Below are 27,191 nucleotides of genomic sequence, written 5' to 3' on the forward strand. Positions count from 1 at the left end.
AATTTCTGGCCTATGCGCGATCTGCAGGATCAGCCAAGCCTAATCCAACCTCACCTAAACCTTGACAAAACTCAAGAGGATCTTCCCAGGCATATTCAAGTATTCAAATACACTTACATATTTCTGCCCAAAATTTTTCCTGTTTCGGAATTGTAACTAAACCACCACAACTTAATTACCGCACCTAGTACCTGCAAAGAGCTTATAATTAATTTATGGCCATCAAAATATTTCTCAACTTGTCAGCGCTGAAAAACATGGGTTAGCGTCACACGATTCTATGTAGCTAAAAATTAAAATTAGTTGGTATTGGATAAAAAATTGTTGTTTACCAGTTAAAGTAAGATATAAAGCAGATATATTTTGATGTGATTAAGTACTACTAAAAGGGCTTTCAAACTCCGGAAAAAGGGGTTTTCGGGATTTGTAGTTTCTTGCGAAGCATGTGAGAGAAGATAGAAGAATCTAGCAATTATAGCAAGAAAAAGCCACATTCACTTTACTTTTTTTTTGAAAAAATTACCGCTATAGTAAAAGGTTGCTTTTTCGTTTTCATCTTAATATAAAAAGGAATGCGCATTTGAGCCGCTCAGTGCATAGTCCATAAAACGAAAAGTTGAGAAACGCGATGATGTAATTGTAATAATGATGTATTGCTTTTAAAAATTCCTCTGATAATATGAATCCAAATGTATAATCTGGAATGCATAATTGCCGATATAACTTTCATCTAACGGTATATAAAATTAAGAAGCAAGAATAGCCAACAAACAATCGTCAGTAATGTTACACTTTTTATGTGACTGATGGAGTTAATCGATTTGGCAACTGAAAAAAGTAATAAAGTTAAATTTAGTCTTTTGATTTATAAGTTTTTATTACAGAAAAAGTTAATTATTATAAATTTTTATCACAGCTTTTCCATAAAAATTAGTGTTGGAAGTTCGGTTATTAAATAATGTTTATAACTAATGTAGAGCAGCTTTATGTTAGCGGCATCTTTGAGATGATTCAACAATATTATAAATAATGTCTTCTTCATCAGCTGTATGCGAGGATTCGTCATTTCGATTTGTTGACAAGTTCTTATAGTAATCGTGTTTAACAGGAGGAATAAATTTTAACAGGTCCATCATCCTTTGTCACAGTTCTACCTTTAGGATATAATAAAGGCTGTTCTATATTTTTCAAACTTTGCGGTCTACCCACTAAAGATTTTCTTATATTAATGGCTTGAAATGCTGTATCTTCATTATGGTCACATTTGAATTGTATGAGAGAAGATTTGAACCTTTCTAATTTTATCCCGCGTATTTTAAGCCAATTTACTGGAAGCCTTGTGACGTTTACTTTTCTGTTAATGATAGACTGTTCTAAAGGTTTTGTTGACAAAAAATCTTGATGAATCATTTGGATTAGCTGAAGCGGCGCTTTCTTTTTACATGTTTTAATCATCTGGTGAAAAAATGTTTTGATTTTTTTTACACATGGCTCAATAATGGCAAAATCTGAGTCATTGGGCAAATAGCTGTGTCCACTTACCAAAAATTGCATGTCAATTGATTCAGCTTTGATTTCCGTGCTTTGAACAAGTTTCAATAAATTTAAGACGGTACATATATCATATATGTACAAAAAAATTCAGTCCAACAACATTTCTGTTTTGTATTATCATTTTAAGTTCTCAAGCTTTTAAAAACACGTCTGATAGTAGATGCTAGTATATATCTATTATAGAATTCCGTTATTGACTACATTAGCTGTTTGAGTGATACGCCGACAGGTGCACAATTTTGCACGGAAATATTTTTTTGATTTATGCGAAAAATTTGTGCGGTTGTTTGATGTGGTTAAGTGCTGCACACACGCCGTTTAAACTGTTAGTCAGATGTCAAAGAGTAAAATGAAAAAATAAAATATTTGAAAATGTTTTTCACAATGTCATACATTTCTTTTTTTAATTTTAAACTAATTCAAAGAGGTTGCGTAAATTAAAAAGGTATGAAATTTTTTTTTTCTTTCAATCTACATCCTGATATGTGAATACGTGCAGACATCAATTGCCTATGTTGCTCTACAAAGTAGTTGTTTGTTGTTTTATTTGTATATTTAGCACAAGCAAATCGCCTGAAGCTCAAATTCATTCATCAAATTTGTAATTTATTAACATATTAAATAAATTATGTGGTCGACCATCGAAATAAATGAGTTGCTGGCAGCGAAGCAAAACAAATTAAACCCGAAACAATTTAATTATCATAACGAAGGAGATTTTGAAATTGTTGGCTTTGGTTTTGTCTAATGTCGCACTGTCACTCGTATGTGAGTGTGTGTGTATTTAATGTGCGAGAAAAATTATAGCAATTTTTATGGCTATTAAATGGCTCAAAAACTAGTGAATGAACTTCACTGAAATATTTTAGGTTTATTCCAGACATTTAGTCTCGTCGCACTTAGTTTACTATCGGATCCGCTATGTGGCGCTGCGCTTGAGGAATTTATAAGAATAATAATATTTATGGTCGAGATCAGGCTAAAGGTTTTTCGCACTGTCATATGTGTGTGGCTTGCTATTTTAGGTACCGATGAAAAAGGCTCCCAGATTGTCGTCAATATTTTTTCTGTATTATACAAGCTGGCGCAAAATTAATCATCCACACTATATAGAAAAAAAAATGACTTTGATTAATGGATATTTTTATTTTGACCTTGACGCGCTCCATTGCTTGTCTATTTGTGTACTGCAGCTTTCTGGTTCACAAGTGTCAAATATGATTAACGAACGACGCCATTTGCAAAAAACTATAAACCTTCCAATAGGGCAAGACAAAATGTGCCTCGCTTGACCCTTTCTCATCGTTCCTGAAACTACAAAAGAAAAATCATTACTTCTTTTAGAAAGTCGATTCTGTAAACCCGGCTGAGTAGGAGAACTGACTAGCGTACAATTGCTGGTATTCGCCGCCCAAAAGACTGATGGTGTAAAAAATTTACTACAGCAAATTTGTGCCCAGATTATTTCTTTATTTACTAAGCCAATGAATATAATAGATTCTTAAAGGCTAAGTGGGCAAATTTTATGGTTAAAAGGCATAAAAAAAGGAAGTACAATTAAACAATTTACAATAAATATTCAAAAATTTTATTACGCAATCTTTTGACAATGAAAAATCTATCTCAACAAATTTAGAGATTTTATTAAATCAATTAAGGTTCTAGTAATAAAAGAATTTCGAGCATAAAGAGATTTTGAAAGACCAACTAAGACCAGAAGAACTGCGGACTACGAAGCGCTCTGGCAAGATATATTAAAATACTACAACTCGCGAAGTATTCAATGCCGAAGCTACTGGAGGTGGCAGAGAAAGAGTAAGACCTCTACTACGTTAAAAAGGCCAAGTTGGGCAGGGGTTTGCTTCAGCTGGTGTTTCTAATTGGCGACGGTTAGCAGGAAAAATAAGTACTCAGTATAAGTCATCTAACCTTTTCAAAACTTTGTACTTGCATATTGCAACCCGCTCTGAAAAAAACAATTTCGGTTTAACTAATTTTGATGAATTGGAAACATTTTTTTTTTCTCAAGGCAGTCAAGTAAATATGTCGGATAGACATATAACATAACTTTTGCGGAGTCCGAATGGATTAGTTTTGGCGCTTCAAATAGTCAAAAGGTTTCACTTCTTGAATTAGGGTGACCTTGTAAGGATGACTGCAAAATGCGTTCCCATGTGGACTGAGAGACTCCTAACTCTAGTGATAGAATGCCGGTTTCTGAGATATTTTCTGTACTAGGACCAGTATCTGTGTCACTGTGAATATGTTAACTAAAATTTTTGCATCATATCATACACAGTCACTCTGGCGGGTCTATTTTCACTAACGAAAGTTGGTACCACAGATACAGAATTATTCTCCTCTTCTTCTGGTGCTCAATTTCTCTTCGGACATAGGGCATCAACCACGCCTGCGCGCCATTTTGAGCGATTCTTGGCAATGTAGATACCTTAATTATTTCTAATGCTTCTAGCTTCTCTTCTCAAGTTTAACTTAGTCTACCAGACTTTACAATCAGCATTCGCAAGAGGATTCCACTCAGCGCCTTTCGGACATTGCATTTTCGTCTTTGTCTAGAGTTTGACCAATCCATCTCCACTTTTAGCCTTTTATGAGCACTTCAAATCACAACGATTCAGAATTAATAACTTCCAAACATTGCTGGAGTGACGCCTCAAAATTGCAAATCATAAAAATACTTAACGTTGCGTTAATATTTCAATAAAAAAAAATGCTATGTCCCTATTGGCGCGACTTTATATTATGTATTACCATCTAAGAATCTGTAGAAATGTCCACTAAATGTTTGTACGTAATCAGCTGGAGTAGTCTTTGGTGGGTTTATAAAGAAAAAGTAAGAATAATAAAAAAATTGGTAGTGGGTATAAAATTCTCTATTTCATATATAATATATATTTTCGCTAGTTATGTATTCTGGAAGCAAATAAATTAAAGTAGATTTTAATGCCCTGCATATGAGTAAAAGCGTTGGTGCTACGCCGTTTATAAATACTTTCAAGTGACCTATAAAGTTGTGTCTAGGCTCGTAAAGCCTGGTTGGATTAAAGTCTCTTTGCTCGAATTTACTACTGACTTAACAGAGGCAAAGAATGATAAGCTATAAACGGGTATCGGCATTTGCGTTAAATACTGAGTATTGAGATGTATGTAAGTGTAAATATATATGAGGACTAAATATACGTATTAAGTATGGTACTTATGCATATTAAATTTAAATTAAGACTAAAACGCGGTTGCTCTCCCTCAGCATAAATTAAATTTAATTAAATCAATTAAAAAAAATTCAGCATATATTTTTGGGTTTTATTATTTTAAATTTTTAATTTCATATTTTTTACCATTCATTGTCTTCACTATCCGTTACACGCGCAACCCACGGCGCACATTCATACTAATGAATAAGAATTTTCACTTCACTTTAAGACTACCCGCTAAAAGCAGTTCAAGTGCATGACACATATAAATAAATAGTTGCGTTTAGCTAATCTTGTTCGTTTAAAAATAGTCATTTGTATTTGAAATACTGCCACACTTAACATTGAAGGAAAAGTTTATTAACCTTCGTTGGGCGCACATTGCTTTCGCTGGAAATAGCACATCCAGGCCAGATGGCCTGGTAATGAGTGAGTGGCTTATTGCATTCCTTTGTGAAGATAACTGATTCAGTAATAATATTCATATTTGTAATGTAAACGGCAATTACAGTAAAACTTTTTCTGCAAATAGTTTTTATTTTCTAATTAAATTTCGTTTGCACAAGTCATTACGCCCTATGCTCGGCTTAGGAGTAAAAGTATCACATCTATATATAATTGTCTTTAAGAGCTGCAAGAGTCTGAGGCTTGTTAACATAAACCCGTGACTTCAAAAAGCCTCACAAAAAGAAGTCTGGAGCGGTCAAATCAGGCGATCTTGTTGGCCAGTGAAAATCGCCAAAACGGGAGATTACGCGCCCGGGAAATGCATCCTTCAGCATATCGGTTGTGCGTGCCACAGTGTGCCGTTGCACCGTCCTGTTGGAACCACATGTTTTCCAATCCCAATTCATCAAGTTGCGGTAAAAAGAACTCGTTGACCATTGCTCTGTAGCGCTCACCATTCACAGTAACCGTTTGGCCCGCGACGTCTTCGAAGAAAAAAGGTCCGATGACTCCTCCAGCGAAAACAACACACCACACAGTGACTTTGAGCGGGTGTAATGGCTCTTCGTGGGTTACACGCGGATTTTCAGTGCCCCAGAAGCGTAAATTTTGCTTATTTAGGTACCCGCTAAGATGGAAATCGGCCTCATCACCCATGGTTAATTCTAATGAAAAATCATCTTCCTCTTGGTGGTGATTAAGTATGGCTTGAGCGTATGTTAGACGCGATTGGCGATCAGCAGCTAACAGCTGATGCACCGTCTGGACTTTGTACGGAAACATCTTCAAATCTTGCACCAAAATTCGCTGTAAAGACCGTCGACTGATACCCATTTGCGTGGCACGTCGTCTGGTCGATGTCGACGGCGCTTCCATGACATCCTCAGCTACAGCAGCAATATTCTCTGCAGAACGGCTACTCCTGGTCTGCCACGCCTGGCAGCATCTCGTGTTGTGCCAGTCTCTTCGAGGCGAGCGGCTAAACGTCGCAGTATTTCACCAGTAGGCGTTGGACGGCGAGGAAATCTGCGACCAAATTCACGTTGTGCCAAAGTCATCGACCGATTATTGGTCAAATAAATAGTCAGCAATATTGCGCGTTCTGGAGCAGTGTAGCGTAACATTGTTTATTAACGTGTATTTCGCATGTGTTTACTACGCAAATGTCAAAACAGAACTGACATCAGCAGCCAAGCGCAAAATTTATAGCATTTTCTGATAGGAGGATTACTTTAGCGCCACCTGTTATATATAGTCATTATTGTGCACCGAAAATATTCAATTTATTTATTATTTATTAATTTTAATTTATATATTTTAATTAATTTTATTTATTTATTTATTATTTTTTTCGTTTAATTTTAATAAATTTTTTCATTTTATTTAATTTTAATTTTATTTTAATTGACGCCCTATGCTCCACTAGGAGTTAAAGGAATACTTTCCTAATTTTCACTTCGAACTTCCAATTTGATATAACAAATTTTAATTAAAAAGTTCGAATTTTTTTTATATTTTTTTTTTTTGTAATTTTTAACATTTTGTTTTTTTTTTTTAATTTAATTATTTTTTTACTAACTTTTTTATTTTGTATAATTTAATTTATTTGTTATTACTATTTTTTTATTCTGCCAAATTTCATTTCATTTTCCGGATATCATTTCTAAATTAATTTTATTTTATCATTTCATTTTTTTTTTTAATTCAAATTTTTTTTTTTATCATTTTTTTAACCTTATTTCTAATTTAAATTTATTATAATTTGTGTTGTTTTATTTTATTTGATTTAAAGAAACTTTTTTGTAAAGTATTTTATTTCAATTTAATTAATTTTTATTTTATTTAAATTTTTTTTCTTTTTACTATATTTTGTATAGTTTTTATTTTCTTTATCATATTTCCAAACTAGCTAAATTTATTTTATTTTAATTCACTTAATTTTATTTGAACAATTAAAATCAAGTTGTACAGATTTAATTTAATTTCACAAATTCCTTGCAATTTTTTTAGTTCATTTCATTTTATTTTAATTCAATTTTTTCTTATTTTATGAAATTTCCACTTTATCTTATTTCTAATTTAACTTTATTTCAATTTTTATCGTTTTATTTTATTTGATTTAAATTTTTGTAAAGTTTTTTGTTTTATTTCAATTTAATTCATTTTTTAAATTTTTTTTATCTTTTTACTATATTTTATTTATAATATTTTTTTGTATAATTTTGTTAAATGTTTTATCTTGTTGAGATTATTATTATATTTTTCTTGTGCTTTTATTTGATTTACCTTATTTTAAATTTAACTTTATTATTTTATTTTATTTTACTTTATTTCAGTTAAATCATTTTATTTTACTTTATTTAATTAGTTTCTTTTTATTAATTCTTTAAATTTTTTCAATCATTTCATTCCTGTTAGCATTCAAACAATGTTTTGGTGCTATTTCGCCCCTCTCGTTTGCTCGTAGAAGTAACATTCTGTCAGCACCCGGAACCTCTTCTTCATAGTTCGCTGTTTTCAATTCATTATTCAAATTCTTGTCGATTTGCCAAAGTGGCGACAGAAATGCCACGTGAACTGGCAATCTCTGCCACCGATGCTTTTGTAGTTTTATTTTTAATCGTTTAAGTAATTTTTTAGTATATTTTCTATTAATTAATCATACACGCAGACTGGCGCTCATCCGCTACGTTAAAATTGGGTTTAGTACGACATAAAATTTAGCTGTATTAACTAAAAACTAAACAACCAAAGTAAACAGAAAAAACTGTCTAAAAATAAAATAAAATAAACACAAATTCTCGTTATAGTATGTTGTGGCTTGATGAGAATTATATATTTGCATTACTTATATATCTCGGGAAAACACCTTCCAACATTATGCCATCTTCAACAAAGATCCCTCAACAGACTATCACTTTGGTGTAAAAGTCGAGGGCTTGAAGTAAAGCCGGAAAAAATGGGGATTGGAACCCAGAACACTACTCTGGCTGTACACAGCAGTGATTAAGCCTATTTTCTACTATGGTATTGTAATATGGTGGAATGCCCTTGAGAAGGGGGTAAAAAAGAGACTAGCATCTGTTCTCATAACTGACGCGATGTCAACCACACCATCGAAAGCATTATATGCGACATTCAACTTCCTGTCGGTAGATCGGCAGGCAAACTATATCGCGCGTAGCACGGCAATAATGCTGAACACTCTAAGTAAGTGGTCAAATAAGAGCTATGGTCACGGAAAAATCCTGGCTGGCACTTTGGAGATTCCCGGGTTGGTGGACTATGCACTACCGCCCACACTTACCATTACAACGTTCACGACCCTCCTACCCTCAAGGGAAGAGTGGGAACGGGACGATGTAAGACAGGGCGAGTCTATCCATGTATACATAGATGGCTCAAAGCTCGAGGGCAGGGTAGGCGAAGGTGTATTTTCTGAGCATCTGGGATCTCCTTCAGTTTTCGGCTCCTCCACTACTGTAGTGTCTTTCAGGCCGAACTGATGGCAATAATGAAAGCCGCGCCACTGGTACAGTGTGATGCGATATCTACATTTTCACTGACAGCCAGGTGGCGATAAAATCCCTCACAAAATAGTCGACAACCTCCAAGGTAGCCATGAAATGCCGCACATCTCTTAATGAGATGGCTGAGGCATTTCGCTTAAGGATAATATGGGTTCCTGGCCATCGTGACATTGAGAGTAACTGTTGACCCGATGAACACTGGTTTTAGGAGAAATAGGGAAAGCCCCCACGTGGCATCACATGGACTATGAGCCTGAGTGTATCACACAGGACACCCGCTTCAACCTAACCTAACCTATTACTTACACCTTTAAACGAAACTCGACTCTCCCTTTACGGCCCGTCGTAGGCCTAGGCATAAAACTGTAGGCTCCTCTATTAGTTAAGAAGTTCGACCAAATAACCAGATAATGGTGTAAGCACTAATTATTATTGGTGCATGGGATTCATTAAAAAATACTACGCACTATTTCGAAAAACTAGGATTTGAAATTTGAGAATCCGAATATAGTAGAAAATGCATACTGAAATTTTAATACTTTTAAGCGAATGGTAAGTTTAATTTTTCGGGATTAGCAATAAATGTACCAGTTTTAAATTGTTTATTATTTTTTTTATTTACGAGGTGTGTTCAAAAAGTATCGCGAATTTTAAATTTTCGTTGGCACAAGTGCATAATATCTCATGGGGATTACTGTGAAGGGGACAAAATAGATATTAATGAATAAATAAATAATTTTTTAGAAAACACAAAATTCGCGATACTTTTTGAACACACCTTGTATTACAATTTTTTTATAAATGCATAAAATTCTATTTTCATACTTTATGAGCTTTTCATTAGAAATTAATAATTTATTAAAAGTAGTAATGGCCAATAACATAGGCCGATAAAATGTACAGTCCCCTGAACTTTATGAGATGTTTCGACTTAAAGTGCAAAAGCGCCTCTTGAAATATTTTTTTTAAAAGTCAGATCAGTTCTCAAAGTGAAACCTTCTCACTTTTAAACCCACTTTCATGCAAACACAGACTTTTACTTTTTCTGTTGGATTTTTTATTTAATTTTTTTTTTTTATGGGTAACTTTAAACGAATCTAATAATGTAAAGTCAACAGACGGTATCTTAGGCAATCAAAGACCTCTTCACAAGCCAAAATGAGTTTAGAGGGTAAGGACCTAAGCTTTGATCTACTATTATGACACCAAAAAATATACCTCACGATATTTACCTCAAATACAAATGTAAAAATTCTAATTTCTGCACTTCTTAGCCACTCTAACTCAAATATCACGTAATGGGGCAATTCTAAATTCAGGTTCGAATTCAATGCGTAAAAGTCTTTGGAAAGTGTACTCTCTTTCTTTAAAATATTTTTCGTCCTGTGTATGAATATGCGGCTTGTGGGCAGGCATTTGAAAAGCTCTTAAGGGCAGAAATTGTCTCAGCCTATTGCCATTATCCGTCAAGAGGCGACCACTGTTGAGAAAAACGTTTCCTACTCACAGAGGTTACTTATCGTGCATGTAAATACATATTTTAGAAAAGTAAGAAATTTTCCACTACACAACAACTACTTCCAAAGTTGCCATCATCACACTAAACAAATATTTCCTGGCAACAGACACGCCACCGTTGAATCGCGTGAGTAGCGCTCACGTTTGCCAACGCGTCTGATAATCTTTGCAAACAACAGAGAAATTCATACTTCTAAACGAGCAAACAGATACCTAAGTAAACAATAATACTTTTTAAGACACACACACACACATGCACGCAAACATTACAAATTCGCTATGGAGGAAGACTTTCAATTGAATTCGCTTTTGAGTTCTGGAGTCACAAGTGCCGCGGTTCTTAGGCATGCACGTCACCGCGTCTGTGCTTGTCACCTATTGTTAGTCACTTGAGCATTCCGAGCAATTAATTTACAAAGCTTTCCAGAGGTTTCAATGTCGCAGAGAGCAGCTACTAGGGAAAAAGCAATCGCGAAATAGAATTGCCGCTATTTACTGACGAAACTATGTAGTGGGGTGTGAAAAACGTACAAGCCAAATAGTTTATGAAATTCTATGTAAAGTAAATACGTCAAAACTAGCAACAAAGTGTGAAACGAACAACAAAAAGTACGTGAAATGCAATTTCAGAGAGCGAGAGAGGCCGTGAAGCCCACGTGGCAGGTAATAATTGTATTTAATGCGGCTTACCCCGCGCAAGTCCACTAAATTGACCCACGATTAGTCACAATTTGATCGATAGCAAAGTGAATGACACCGCAATTGAGACAGACAAAGGTCTGCTCCACAAGCGGCGCCTATCAATCGCTGCGATTAATGTCAATGAGCACGGCCACGCATTCTGGTATTGCATAATAATATTTGCTTACCCCAATTGCGCCAAACAGAGTAGAAATTTATTCGCGCTACGCCTGCAGGGGCGACGAAACACAAAAATACTAAATAGTAAATAAAAAAATTTAATTGGCAGCCATGCACGCAATTGACGAAATTGTATATGTTATCTCTTCAGCGTGTTGTCAGTTGGTGTGAAAGTCTCGTGCTTAGAAATAATTGCCGGTAGACGGCACATACACACACACACGCACACGAAAGCAAATCTATTTTCTAAGTTTCTAAGGCGCTAACGGCGTATAGGTATGTCTGCCAAGCAATTTTAACTCAATTTGGTGTCGCGCTCTCGCTCTTTCTCTCATCTGGTTTTGCTTTCGACCTACTGAGTTCGTTTTCACCACAAATTTGAGCATTCAGCGGCTTGATTATCATGCTTTTCTACGACCTACACTTTTCTTTGTGCAGGTTTTTAGGCGGAACGTGCCACACTTATAAATTTATAGCATACTTATAGGCATGGGGCTATCAATCACTTGACTCTATGACGGAGTGTGTAATAGGGTGTCTCTTAAATTAATATGGAATACTTATTTTGTTATTATTATTATTTATTTCAGTCTATGAAGCAATAGGCTGCTACGATTCACCACTTCTATTCCCGCCAAATACTTATTTTTGGGCTCTGCTCGTTTGACGAAAAATTTGCATGTGAAAGCAAAAACAAAGATTCCGCGCAAGTCATAGCATGAATTGAGAAAGTGAGACCAATAACATACCATTATCCGGCTCTCAGCGAATTTGACAGAATCAGCTAATGGTCTGAGAAAGCCGGGGTTATGAATCGGCATTGTTTACGAAAGAACTGCGAGTGTGTTAATGATTGAGTGTGAATACATTTAAAACGATCGCGCAGAATTCGTCTGCCGAATTCCCGGTTAAGTGGCAGCCGAAGTACCCCCATAAATTTACTGTTCACCATAGTTATTGGCCAAACCTTGTAAATCGATCATCCTTGGGTATACCTCATAAAACTGGTGTAACTCACTATATTCAATATCGCCAACTCTTTTTTCTGGTATAAGACAAGTTTAGTAAGACCACGTTCATACAGAGCGACTTTGGTTGCATTAACTTTAGCAATTCTCTTTTGATGCTCCCGTCGTTTTCACACACTTTACAGTGGTAAGTTTTTGGTCTACGGCTAACAAGAAAATTGAGAAAAAGGAGAGCACCAAGGGTGTTGACAGAGCACAAGCATCACAAGTAATGTGTTGAAGCAACGAAAGTTACCCTGTATAAACGCGGTCTTACTGATATTCATTAAGGGATCCCAAACAAATAAAATTTATTGCAGCTATTTTTAAGTGGAGCTAAAGTATGTGATTTATGCCTGTTGTTCCACTGAATCGTCACTCGCTATTATCGGATACAGACTAAATTTATAATTGACGCGTACATCCTTTTTGTGTGTTTGGCCGAGCTCCTCCTCTTATTTTCGGCGTGCGTCTTGTTCTTGTTCCTCAAATGGAGGGACCTACAGTTTCAAGCCAACTCCGAACGGCAGATATTTTTATGAGGAGCTTTTTTATGGCAGAAATACACTCGGAGGTTTGCCATTGCCTGCCGAGGGGCGACCGCTATTAGAAAAATGTTTTTATTAATTTTGCTTTCACCGAGATTCGAACCAACGACCTCTCAGTGAATTCCGAATGGTGTTTACGCACCAACCCATTCGGCTACGCCGGCCTCAAATCAAATGGAACAAAATTAAATAAAGACAAAAAAAAAAAACAAACCAAACAAAAAAATTATATGGAATAAAATAAATCATATCTATCGAAATAGAACAAGATTAAATTATTTCAAACTAAAAAAAAAAATAAATAATTGGCGCGTACACTTCTGTTAGGTGTTTGGCCGAGCTCCTCCTCCTATTTATAGTGTGCGTCTTGGTGTTGTTCCACAAATAGAGGGGCCTACAGTTTCAAGCCGACTCCGAACGGCAGATATTTTTATGAGGAGCTTTTTCATGGCAGAACGGCACTCGGAGGTTTGCCATTTCCTGCCGAGGGGCGACCGCTATTAAAAAAACTACGTATTCATTGCTCAATTAGATAAATAAAATAGAATAGTTTAATATTAATATTTAAAGTGTATCCAAAAAATATTTATAAGATTAACATTGCGATCTTTCTCACAGCTTAGGGCGGCTTAAAACTCTCGGTTTAGATAGAAGAGAAATTTCCCCTGTTCATTTATTCTAAAAGTCCTAACGAGGGATGTGATTGTCCTGATTTTCTTAATAGGATAGCTTCAACATCCTTACTAAAAACTTGTGCCTCCCTGATCTATTCTACTCTACCTTTATGTAGGTATGAAATATATTGGGCAACGGGGCGTATAAGTAACGTAAAGTAAGTGAAATTTGGGAAATCTAATTTACAAATTCAAAATTAGATTCAAAAATATATCAATTAAACGGATACATTCGTTGAACATAAGGGATATTACAACTCACGTAATTTGCACCCCTTTCGGAAAAGTTCATATTTTTATTCCCTGTTCCTAATATTTTTCTCTAAATGGAGAAAATAAAGCTATTACATGGCCGAGTGCCCTCTGAGGCTTACCGTTGCTTATTACTACTAAAGACGTTTTCCTATTAATTGTTTCATATGTCTCAGAGCAATAGAGAGCGAACAAGCAGTCTTACGATTAACGGCCGCTACGCGCAATACAAGCAACCTCGACAACCAGCCCTTCGCAGCCGCCAAAGGCAAACGATGTTGCTTTTCGCACAATATTTTATTGAAACATTTTTTAAAAGATTTGCTTTTTTTTTTTTTGCTTTCTTATTGCCAAGACTAACCGTGAAAATTGAATATCTTTTGAGAAAAACGCCTCGCTCAAGTCATTATTGTGAAGCAAAAGTTCACGAACACTCAGCTGTTTCATGCATTTCTGTCAATTTTCAATTTTTCTTATTTTGTTTTATTTATTTTCATTAAATTTGTTTGCTGTTATTTTTTTTTTTTTTTATTTACTTTGTATTTTTTTGCATATAGTGAACGTCACAGCTCATAAGCTTTTCCTAACAATAAACATTTCCAGAAATTTTTGACTTGCACTTAAATCGTTCGCCAATTGAACGGAATTTGACGAGCTAGAGCTTGTATTTTTGCTGGAATGCTAATTATAAAATTCAATAAGAATTATGTCAATAAAAGCAGTACAAATAAGTGACGGATGGGAGAAGATATTTATTGGTAAATGTGTGTGAACCTAAATGCGCCTACAGCCCGCGAAACAAATATAGCACCTCAACATTTTGACAAGTTTTGATTATTTTTGTTTTAATTGAAATTATTTTTTATGCAAATATAATGCATTTTATAATGAAGGTCAGAGTGATCAAAATTTCAGACATTGGATAATGTTAGAAAAACTGGACAAATTCTCTTGAAAATTTCAAAAAATTTTAATCAGAAAAAAATTAGTACGCAGTTTTATAGCCCCGCGAAGGAAGAGAATTGGGATCCCCTGACTACCTGCGCTCTGCTCCTGGAAAGATGGGCATCGCGCCAACTCAACGAGCGTCGGGCAAGTACACAAACTTGTAAGGTCGTAAAATCCTTCTGGCCACGTGTGGACCGAGGCGCTCGGGCGAGCTTCTGAGTTTGACAAAATATCAGCTCTCGAATCTCGTGGGTTTTCTCACAGGTCATTATGCGCGAGGAATGCATGCTGTGAGACTTAGAATCACCTCGAGTCATTTTTGCGCTGGATGTATGGAGGATGAGATGGAATCATCTAAGCACCTTCTCCTTAGCTGCCCTGCTCTGGCGGAGCTAAGCTCCAGGCTGATATAGCAGGCGCTCACATTAAAAATCGGATGAATTTCATCAGTTGCACAAAGCGGTTGACGCAAACGCAGCATTAGTCATCGTTCGAAAATCCACACGCTCCTAGCCATCCCAGCACTACCTCTCCCCGCCCTCTCCCTGTATCCCATCGGTCTTTCTCTTACACCTCCCCTTTTTCATAATGGTATCACAAAGGACGAATCCATTATTCTTCGCCCAAGTGTGCTCATGCTTGGGCAAGCATACCAACCTAACCTAACCTATAGCCCATTCAATTTTGGTACGATAAAGTGAAAGTTTCAAGTGGCTCAAAATACTCTTCGATTTTTGATAATTTTTATCCCTACCAGTGCTCCGTGCTTTCTGCATATAAAATAAAAATGTGGTAGATTTTGTTTTGTGGAGAAAATGGCCAACTTCATCAAGAAAAAAAATTATAAAAATGAATGGCATTTTCTAGAAACTCTAATGATGCACTTTACGAACATTCCTGGACTAGGAGAAACTTAATGGCCTAGAAGGCGGTCTACTCATTTTTTTTTTCTGATAAAGAATTTTGAACTTTTGTTGTAATTTTGCCAATTTTTTTAAGCTCTTTTATACGGTTTGTAATTTGGATATATGGTTTTTGATTGGACAATAAGTCATACTTTCATAAAAATATATATAATGAACATTAAAAAGTAAACAAAAACAAAACAAAATCAAAACTGCTCAAAATGCTGAGGTGCTATATATTTTTCGCTGGCTGTACAGATGCTTCCATATACAGGGTGGCTGATGAAAGCCGCTACCAAAAAAAAAAATGGATAACTTTTTTTTTTTTTTAAGTTATCTGTTCCATTCTTGTTTTAATTTGCAGATTGATCTTTAAAATTTATTAAAATGGATAACTGGGACACGCAAACAAGAATTTGGATAGTCCGCCGCTATCACGCACTGGAGTCCGTAGTTTTGGTACAGAGAGAGTACAGGCGGATATTTGGCGGCGATCCCCCGAGCAGATGGACCATAATGAGACTGGTGAATAATTTTGCTGAGCAAGGAACAGTCACAAGAAGGCCTTATCATCGAAACCCACCAGTTCGGATGGAGGAAACGATCGCTGCTGTAGCTGCAGCTATACAAAGCAATCCAAGGGTTTCAACAAGAAGCTTATCTGCTCAACTTGGTGTCAGCCGACAGTCTTTGCAAACAATAATGCACAAAGATTTAGACTTATTTCCCTACAAAATTCAAATGGTTAACAAACTGAATGCAGCAGACTTGCCGATTCGCTTGGAATTTTGCCAGAAGATCCTGCAAATGGTGGAAGAAGACCAAAACATGTTAAACTGCCTTTTCATGTCTGATGAGGCCCATTTCGATTTAAACGGCAATGTGAACAAACAAAATTGTCGAATATGGAGTACTTCTAACCCACAGATACTCCACGAGACGGAATTGCATCCTCTTCGCGTGACAGTGTGGTGTGCGGTTTCTTCACGCTGTATTGTCGGGCCTTATTTTTTTGAAGAAAATGGTCACACCGTTACGGTTACTGGAGACCGTTATTTGAAAATGCTGAGAGAATTTTTCTATCCAGAACTACGCCGAAAGAGAATTCCTTTCAACTCTGTGTGGTTTCAACAAGATGGGGCAACGTCTCACATAGCCCAGACTGTTATGACAGAGTTGCGACGAAAATTTCCCAATAAACTGATTTCAAGAAACTCCGAATTTCGTTGGCCCCCCAGGTCGCCTGACCTTACTGCACCTGACTTTTTCTTGTGGGGTTTATGTAAACAAGAAGTTTATAAAACAAAGCCAACAAATTTGGATGAACTAAAACAATCCATTCGGGCAACAATTGCGGCTATTCCTGTCGCAACTCTCAAATCAGCAATGAACAACTTTTTACTGAGATGCCGCACTTGTGTCAACGAGCATGGGGGGCATTTAAATTCAATTATTTTTAAAACTAGTTAAGCTACATTTAATAAAATTTAATGACCTTCAACTTGAAAAAAAATAAATAAATTCCATACACTAAAAAAAAAGTAATTTGAGTTTCTTAATGTAGCAAAATTCATCAGCCACCCTGTATTAGAAATACAAGGCGGAATTAAAAAATATGGCATACACATACAAATAAACAAAGTGTTTGCTCTATAACTCTGAGTAGCGCCGATATACATTTGTAAATTTATATTTGTTTATTTGTTGATCCATTTGTAGTATTTATATACCTGTAAATTTGGAATGATTTGAACTAGAATGCAAAATAAATGCAAAATATTTGCTTATCTAAGTGTGTGTGTGGGCATATGTATCAATAATTAACGTCACACATATACACATACAGTTGTGAAGAGATTTTTTAGCTAGTCAATATAAATCGATTTTAGTTACACCCACCAATTCATTTAGTCGCTTGAGAGAATCTGAAAGTCGTGCTTGTATCGCATTTTTGTGTGTGTGGATTTTTGCAGTGCGATCAGCTCGTCATGCCGATTTGGTTTATTTATAAATGCATACATAATTATTTTATGAATTAGATATACTCTTCTAGCAATTTGGGGTTTCTAAGCCTGAGGAAGCCTAGGCCTAAGGCAGTATAATCATCAGCATAAGCGCTTAGTGATTAACACTCAATTGACAATTGAATTCTTTTCATATAAAATATGGATTTTGTTTAAATAGGTATGAACATTTTTCTATGAATATATCAGATCATTTTAGGCCAATTGGGCAATTATGTACTGATTTTCCACCTGCAAAGTTGCTTTATAGACAATCTTTGTCGCGGTATGTCGGCGATATGTGGCCGATTCCGAATGGATGAAAAATAGGGTTAGCTTTAAATCGTTATAAATTTATTTATCTTTAATAGGGTGTAGAATATACATATGTATGTGTGCTTATTATTTCTTTGAATCATTTATGTGGTTATATGTGAGCATCAACCTGTTTACAATGGGTAAATTTGCAATTAGTTTGGGTAGATTGGATGTTGAATTTACTTTTAATGATCTGATTTACTCCTGCATATTTTCGGGCTGGTAGCTATTAAGGGGGGAAACCGGTTTAAATCGATCAAAAAATCGATTTTTTTATTGCATAAATTGTTAGTATAGCTACTCAAGAATATGTGGTAAAAATTGTAAAGCGAAATTCGCATTATTCCCCGATTATATGAATACTTAAGTAACTGCCCGTCGGTTCCCCACCGTAGCGCGCGCTAGTTAGAATGGCGTTTTTCTCGAAACTACTTTTTTCAACTGGTGGCCATTCTAGCTTAAAAAGTTGTCGACCAATCGTTATAGAATTTTTCGAAATTTTTTCTTTATTCAATTCTCATCTATATGAACCTAATTTTGGGATTATATTATTATTTAAAATATGTTTTTTTAAGCAAAAAAGATGAAAAATATGGTATAAAAAAACTACTTGGTGTTCAAGCGCCTCAAAAGCATGAAATTTTCAATATTTTTTTTACCACAATTAGGTTCATATTCTTAGGAAATGTGTTGTTAATAAAAAAAATTGCTATTGGTGTCAGCGAAAAATTGCAACTTCAGGAACTCCCGCCAGCAAGACACTCGGATGGAAATCGTCCATGGACAGCACGCTCTAACGCCACTATCTCCCGCGAAAATAGCTTGAAAAAAATTTAAAAGTGTACCTAAAAATATAAACAAAATATCCTCTAAACTTAAACAATTTCTGATTATTCCTTCTTTGTTAAAAAAATTCTCGAAAAACACCAACATGTTGACCTCCTAAACCTGTTTCCCCCCTTAAACAACTAAACCTTTATAGAGATTTTGGCGTGGTTATTCAGTCCTGCTTTACCCTTCTGTCGCTTTTCTGAATCTTTCTGTTATTTTGTTAGGACCAACTTCACGAAACCCCACTAGCTATTGTTTCGAAATTTCTAGTCATGTTTTTAACATGTTTTTTGCTCCTTTGGCCATATCCAACCAACCCCTTACTCTTCTTCACGGCGTCAAGACGAGTCGCAAAAATGGCATAAGTGGCTCAACCATATCCTTTGCCAATACTATTGACTTTAAGGTCTATGTAAACTGATTGGGATACCAGTCAGAATTTTCCAAATTTTCCATTTATCAAGTTTCTGAACCTCCGAGGCTTACACGGTATTTAAACCTTTTGAGATGGTGACTTTCCGGTAAGGAATTATAGCCTTAATGAAATGCAGAGCCTTAATTCAATTCACTTTCTTTTATTAGAATTCAAGCGGAAGAAAAAGGCGTATAATGCAAAGTGTAGACATTTAGTCTCTATAATAGTACAGGGCCTTATAGGAGTTGCCAGAGTTGTGATATATTAGTTTCAGGAGTCACCTTAACAACGAGCATAAACTTAACTTGTTTGATCGATACTTTACGAGATATCGATCACTACAGCCGAAAAAATCAATACTACTGAGAAAATAATTGATTTTTTCCCGAAACTAATGTCATTTATTTCAACAAAAATATCCCAAAAATGAATGCAAATTCAATAGTTGTGCTGGACTGGAGTTATACAGCGAACTTTAGAATTCGGTTATGCATCCAAGCGTAAATGGAATCATGCCGATATCTACTGGTGGCTTCATTTCACTTTCTCTGTCGAGATATCTTTTAATTATGTGCTGTTCCAGCGCTAGAAAGAGGTGGTGTCCTATTGCAAGTAGTTTCGGTGGCCCCTCATACCCATTTACTAGGCTCCTGATTCATGCATGTCTGATTCATGCATGCCTTTGTGACCAGCTAAATATCCAGGAAGCTTAATTTCTCTAGTAAGAATTATATCTAGCTCAAGCCTTGTCTAAAAATGCAAAATGACTAATAAACTAGAAATTAAATATTAATTTAATCATTTGCCTGCAAAATTTTAAAGGATGAAAAAATTATGAAATCTTAATTCAAATATTCTATCTCCCATATAAGAATAAAATATGGACATATTGAAATAAATAGAATAAATAAGTAACTAAAAAATCGCTAACCAAATATTTTTTTTTTTCACTTTGATTTCAGATTTAATTCACAATCTAGTCTACACCTCAGTAAATACGACACTAACGCGTTGACTTAGTGCACACTTTTAACCACGAAACATTTCATGCAACACTTATCCTACAAATCCTTCAGTACACTGGGACGTATGTAATACCTTAAACATATTTTGCTCTACGAAAGTTTGAAAAAGTCCCACATTCACGACGGTCATGCATACCACGGATAGTGACTTGCAACACCAGCAAATCCTCGAACTATCACCACCCCTCAAAGCAAAAGAAAACCTACCAGCAGTCCTAGACAAGATGATCACCGATACCCCAAAGGAGGCAAATCCAAAGCCCGCCGTGCGTTTTGGCATCTCTCGCAGCCAAGACGAAGAGTCAACACCTACACTTTTGGAAGTGGAGACGCCACCACACTTGGGACGTGTATCGCCTTTACTCTCCACCAGCCTACGCAGCTATGGCTCCAACGTAGTTGACTACCAGAACAGCAGCCAGCACAGTGCAATCAGTACTATAAGTACAATACCGCGTGCCACTAATCTGCGCTTGAAATTCCGTAAAAGCCACACTTGCGGCAGTCTCTTCGCCAATTGCAATTGCAGCAGTCCACCAGCCATGCTCCAACCGGCACACGCAATTGCCAACGGCAGCGGCAGCAGTACTACGTCACAACATCTCCATGCGGGCCGCTCTAGTTACGCTGCTGCGCCCTGCCAATTCAATTTTTCCATTTCGCCCACCAACACAGACCTCTCCAGCCATAGCGCCTCTACGCAATACACATCGAGCGGCATTTATTCACTCTCCACACAAACATCGTCGGCTACGTCGGCACAGTTGTCGCGCGATGAGAGCATGAATGTCAGTTTCGATTGGTGTGGCGGCGATGGTGCGGCCCGTTCGAACAGTCTCGACAGCGGCGTTAGTACTAGCGGCGGACAGTCGGCTACACTGCCACATCGCAAGCACAGTCCAGTTAGCTTTCGACTCGCAAGCGTTACGGAAAACGAAAATACTTCGTTGCAAACGCGCAGCTCAGCAAAGTCATTACAAGTGCCGGGCACTGTTGCGATTACAGACGCTGCCATAGCTGCGCCAACTGTGAGTACGGCGATCTCACCAACAGTAACCCGTAAAAACGAACGCAAAGCAAAACGGTTCTTTCAGTCCTATTCGCATCCGGACACGGATTACATCTTCACCGACGAGAACAAGAAACCATCGCGCGAATCGCTCATACAGATACACGTGCAGCACCAGCAGGAACCGGTCATAAAGACGCGTGATGGCAAACTAGAATTTAAGCAACCGAAACGTTCATCTTCTCCCAATATAGGACAATTTCAAGTTTTAGATGTGGCTGTGCATCCTGATATACTAGTGAAAATCTCACCAAAACACTCGCCTGTACCAGTAACGCACCAACAGCAAACAGCACAAAGCACTCCACGTTCCGCGCAGCAACGACGCCGTCTCTTGCAACGGTCTCACGAAATTGAATCGGGTGGCTCCACATCGGAGTCGGAGCACAATTTTGAAACGCAGCAAGAGGCCAAGGCTCAGGATTTTAAATTGCAGTTCAACAAGGAATACAACAATCAAACTGAGAAGGCAGCAAGTCCAACCAAATCCAAAGCCGTTGTGGAGGATGCGAGTTTCGAAGCAGCGCAGAAATATTTTGCGGAGAGCGGCATTCTAGGACCGATCAATACTGCTAGTCCGCTCATTCGGAAGACTTCCAAGATTTTGCAGGATGCCAATGTGCATGAACAGGTAGGAATAGATGTAAATTACGAGTGTTCGAGTGGGGGGAAATGGGAGGAGGACAAGGCAAAAAGAAACTAATATTAGTTTGAGAATTTGTACAGAAATTATTTTGGGACAGGAAGGATAAATTTAATAGAATGTGAGGTTATGATGAGTTGAGTGAACAAATTTATTAGTGAAAAAAGTGAACAAATTTATTAGTGAAAAGCTATAAGCTTCTTTGAGACGGCAATATGGAATATGCAGCAATAAGGTTTACAAATTTTATTTCCAAATTTTTTTTCATTTCTTGAATGTTTTAAAACACATTTTACTTATTTCTACTATTAGACTTTTGCTGTAGCATTTGTTACTAAATTTTTGTTCATTGATTTGAAATTTTGTAATCATCCTCAAAAAAGTTATGCTTATAAAATATTAGCTTAAACCTTTTAAAATAATTTTTATTAATTTTCTATCTCAAACCGCTTTTGAACTTTGCATTTGGGCCATAGTTGAACAGCTTATGCGGATTATGAAGTCTAGAGTGTGCTAGAGTGTCCTATAGGAAATAGGAAAAACTAAGATTTTTTAGATTCAATATAAGCAAATATTCGATTATTAGTGACGAATGAAAGTGGTGGCGTGGCCTGGGGGCTGTGGGAAGGGAGTTCCATCATAAAAATATGCCTATAACCTGCATTGGGTGAAAATATGAATGTATAAAAATGTTTACGTCATTTGGTGTTGTCGTTTGGTAGTGATGCGCGGACAACGTACAGACATTCACCTTTACAGTATAGATAAATTATTTAAATTAATTTATTTGAACACTTTGTACATATTTTTTTGGAAATTTTAAAACCAATTTTTTTATTTAATTATATTTTGGAAAAAAGCCAAACTTAAAATATATAAATTTCAATTACTATAAAATACAATATAAAATTTTTTTTTCAAAATTTTTTAATTATTCAAACCGTATAAACTCCAATAACTTTTTTTAATATTGAAGCTTTTTCAGTTCAGCTTCATATTTCTATAAATCCGCAAAAACTACGTACGTATAATGTAAACTATATAAACTGAAATTTTTATTGTGCTTTTAAGTAAAACCAAAAAATATTTTATCGGTTGGAAAGATCGATCAAAGAGATGTCGAAAAAATATGATTTTAACGCTCGATGTATTTATTTTTTAATCTACCAAAATTAAGCTCAAGACCAAAGGATAATTTCATTTACCTTTATTTAGAGCTGTATACAAATTTATAATATTTATTTCTGTTGTGCTTAATTTGAATTTTTATTTATTCTTATCCTTTTTTAGTGGTCTTATTAAAAATTATTTAAAAAAACTATTAATTTAGAAATTAATAAAATATTATTTTTATTATTTAATTTATTAATCTCAAATATTTTAATGAATTTGAATATGTCATTCTAAAAAATAATTTTTTAAATTGTTTAAATTTTTTTTAAATTTTACTAAAAAGTATTTTTTTTTTAAATACAGAGTTACTTTATTCAGTATTTTATTTAGTCATACTTTTTTATGTGGTCATATATTTTTTTATGTTCTTTTAGATTTTTATTATTTTTTATAAATCTAAAAAAAATTTACACATTTCAATAAAAGTGAATTCAAATCATATTTAAGTACTAGGTATATTAGTTTCAGGCATCTTTAACTAAAATGAGCTTATTTAAAAAACTAACTACAACTAGAAGGCTTAGTTAAAGAAATCGTTTACAAATTAAGCTTCATTCGAAAAAAAATGTTTACGTATATTTAACCCTCTATCCAGTAAGACCGTCATCATAAAACCCTCCTTGATTTTATATGGAACTTTCTTTTTCGTGTGAGCCGGCATGGCTGCCTTGAAACGGCTATGACGGAACCATTCCAAATCATTTATAGAGTTCATTTGTTTAATTTTGATGTTTATCGTCAGTTTAGTAATGGCCGTCGTTGAAATCAGTCAAAAAAATTAAAGTTGGAAAATTGTATCTTTTCGGTTGTGAAAAAGTGGCCAAACATTGCAGAAATTTCTTCAAAAATTCAAAACAGGTATGTTTCTTCATCACAGTGAAATAATCATTCACATTCAATTTTAGATGTTACCTAGCATTATACGGTGAAATGAACAATAAAAACTTCCTCTTATTGTATTGAATTTATATTTACTTTGCATTAATTTTTACGCTCTACCGTTATTGTTTCCTGGCGAGTGAACAAGCACAGGTTATGTAAAATAGACTTCAAATTCGTTTTAGCGTACCAAAATTAACGTTATATGAATTTTACATGATTTTTTGGCGATTATTTATAGTCTACTGGATAAAGGGTTAATATCTCTTTAATAACTAATAGTTTTCTCATTTTCAATTTTAATAATAACATTTTTTAAACATATTTTGCGTAAACCGTACTATTTAAGTATTTATTTATTTTTTTTTTTTTTTGGAAATGTTTTAACACGAATGTAATTTCAGTTTTTTAGGAAAAAATGCTTGCTTAAAATGCTAACACTGTAAGCAGCTTAGTTTAAAAGAAATTGGCGACATCTGAACTTCGTTTTTTTTTTAATTGTTTAAAGAGTTATGTACCTATAAACTATTAAGGTCTAGTTTTCAAAATGAATATCAGACCGGTAAAAATTTCAAATCACTATAAAATGAAAAGATTGAGGTAACTTAATTCAGAATATTTAAGAAAGGTTCTAATGAAAAGAATTATTGAAAGGAGTTGAATTCTGAGAAAATGGGTATTTACATGGAATATGGGCTTAAGGAGGATGTCACTAACTACGTTACTGGGGACGAGATTCATGCAGAAAAATTCACTGAATTGAACATTATGAACTCCAAAGTTTAATTTATTTCTAGAGAATACGCACGAGAAATTTTAAATCACTTGCTAATACTGCTGCAGAAAAATATACATATCAGCAGCTCTATTTCTTCTGGCCTCTTCTTCTATTTATATAAATATGTTTAAGTATGTAGTTAGTTAGTTTTCATACCTCAACTTTTTTAAGCTACTTTTATAAATGTTTTTGTATGCGCCCAAGTGGTATTTTTTTCTTTTGTTTTTTGTCACCACTGAGTATTTCCGCTTGATAGACAATTTCGATGCTATGTTTATATAGATGTAAACTATGCAATCATTTTTACAGGAAAAACTGTTAAGCCAAAAAAAATATTCTATAATTTCTGTAACAAATTCTCAAATTTCCTTAATTTTAATTTTCACAAAGTAAATTGTCGCGTTATATTTTTATAGCCTTCCTCAGAACTTTATTATTGATTAGTCTTACAAGTGTCCATTAAACTGTAACCCTTTCCCAGCAACTCACCACTTTTGCAAACAGCAATAAAAACATAACCTTTCATTAATATTAATTATTCTCTTTTATATTCATTGCTGAAATGCTCAACCATTCATAGATTCGTAAAACGTCGATGATATTGCGTGCCAACGGCGGTATTAGCAGCGGCAACAACACAAGCAACAATACGACACCAACCACTCCAAAGCTACACTCACCAACGTCACCCAAATCCAAAGCTCTTGTGGTCGCGCCCTCACTGGCGTTGGTGCCTTTGGAGAAACCGAAATTCCGTACCATCGATGAGAACAGCTACAGCAAGCACAACAACTGTAATACACAGTACAATGTGTACAGCATGGAGAGACCACCACCACTAGCGTACGGATACAGCAGCAGCAGTAACAACAAAGCCAATAGCAGTTGCAATAACACACACGGCAGCAGTGCGCCACACTCACCACACACCATGGCGACCACTTGTGGCTTCAGCCCCAACATGACGACAAAGAGTTGTAACGTCACCGACGATCGCGATGCCCAAATCAAAAGTATGCAAGGCGAAATCGTTTCATTGAAAGATGTGATAAAGGCGCGCGATGCGGAAATTGCAAAATTACGCAGAGAGATACACAAATTGAAGGTGAGTTTTGAAGAGATGGGGGGAGATGATATTCGGGTATATAAGCAAATATTAACAACAAATGGTAGCAATTTATTGAGAAAAAATTGGGGTAGAAGAGCAGATTTGTAAGGGTAAGAAATTTCAAAATTTATTAAGAGGCTGTCCGATTCGATTTTTATGGCATATTCAATAGCTAAAAACCCAATTCTTGCTCTCTTTAAGTAAAAAATATATATTGTTCAAAATACATAGAAAGATTTTCTTGGTCGGGTTAGTAACGGTCCCTTGAGCGGTTGTCCACAATAATCTCTGCTAAATAAAATCTCATTGACTTCCCATGCTTTCCCTAGTCCATTAGAGCTTGATAGCTAGCCATGTCTGTTATTGGCGACTCAAGTTTCATTCGCGTAATGGAGACGTAACCTAACCTAATAGAGATGTTCACCTGCTTCACATACGACATTCCGAAGCACTGAACGCTTGAGATGGGCCTCAGTGCTTAAAATCTTCAACTGATACATTTTCTGGGCTAAGAGGTCATATCTGCCAATTAATTTTCTTGTCGTTTTCGTTATTCATCTAGTTCCTACAATCACTTATTCGTCAAGTTAAGCATGGAAGCAATTGCACGATTTTACTCAATCAGCAGATATCCTCCTAGCAGCAAACCCATTTTTACCCTTCAAGATTATAGCGGATGTTGAGAAGACAGCAAACTTCCTGGCTGGCTTCGAAATTCAACCAAGCCTACCACTTCCCAAAATGTTTATGAACTTTACTTTGCTGTTACGACAACAATAACACCTTACTGATTACAAAAATAAAAGTGAAATCTTCCTAGGATAACCAACATATTTTCCTTTGGTCCTGACGCCATGAAAATAGCGCGTTTCTTGCGCCTGGCGTTAAATGAGCACAGTGACACCGCTTAAAGGATAATATAACTAAGCAGCATCAAAAAATCTGTAAAACGCGTATTAAAACAAATAACAACAAACAAGCACTTGCCGCAGGTGCTTAGTGGTATTACTCAACAACCTGGATAAGCCAGTTCTTCATTTTTGTATCCCCTGCAAAAGGGAATTCTATTCAACCTGATCGCCAATTTCTTGTATCACTTAAGTAGGAAATATCTTGCAACCAAACTGCTTCAAGGAGTTTGTCCCAAGCGAGACTATCACGATTAGGTTTAAGAATATTGGGACAAATTAGGTGATTTCGATATCCAATTAAAATAATTCCATGAGTTCGTCCTCGTATTGGGAAATAAATTTCGATAGAAGGGTTCGCAGTTTAGTTTATCAACAGTTCAAACAGATTGAAACGCTCTAAACCTGAAAGTATTCGAAAGCACTCTTCATATTAGAATAATCAATCAGAGAATGACTTGACTAGGCTGGGTGCTTTACTAAACTCGGTCAAACTCACTCAAGCAGTTGTCGCGCCAATCAAGGATATGAAGACAGTTGGAAGCTAATGATGATACCACCCCATTATCCGATGAGGAGTAT

The 27,191-nt window shown here is 35.6% G+C and overlaps 1 protein-coding gene across 1 annotated transcript in view; it reads left to right on the top strand.

The window, feature by feature from the left end:
• Positions 1-27,191, top strand: part of LOC129247276 (cGMP-dependent protein kinase, isozyme 1) — an 82,685-nt gene that overhangs the window by 32,774 nt on the left and 22,720 nt on the right. The window contains exons 2-3 of the mRNA XM_054886336.1: positions 19,989-21,751; positions 25,174-25,698. Of these exons, the coding sequence (XP_054742311.1) occupies positions 20,180-21,751; positions 25,174-25,698 (2,097 nt within the window). The 5' untranslated portion in view covers positions 19,989-20,179. The remainder of the gene's footprint in view (positions 1-19,988; positions 21,752-25,173; positions 25,699-27,191) is intronic.

This window comes from Anastrepha obliqua, chromosome 5 (genome assembly GCF_027943255.1).
Source record: "Anastrepha obliqua isolate idAnaObli1 chromosome 5, idAnaObli1_1.0, whole genome shotgun sequence".
NCBI classification, from domain to species: domain Eukaryota; kingdom Metazoa; phylum Arthropoda; class Insecta; order Diptera; family Tephritidae; genus Anastrepha; species Anastrepha obliqua.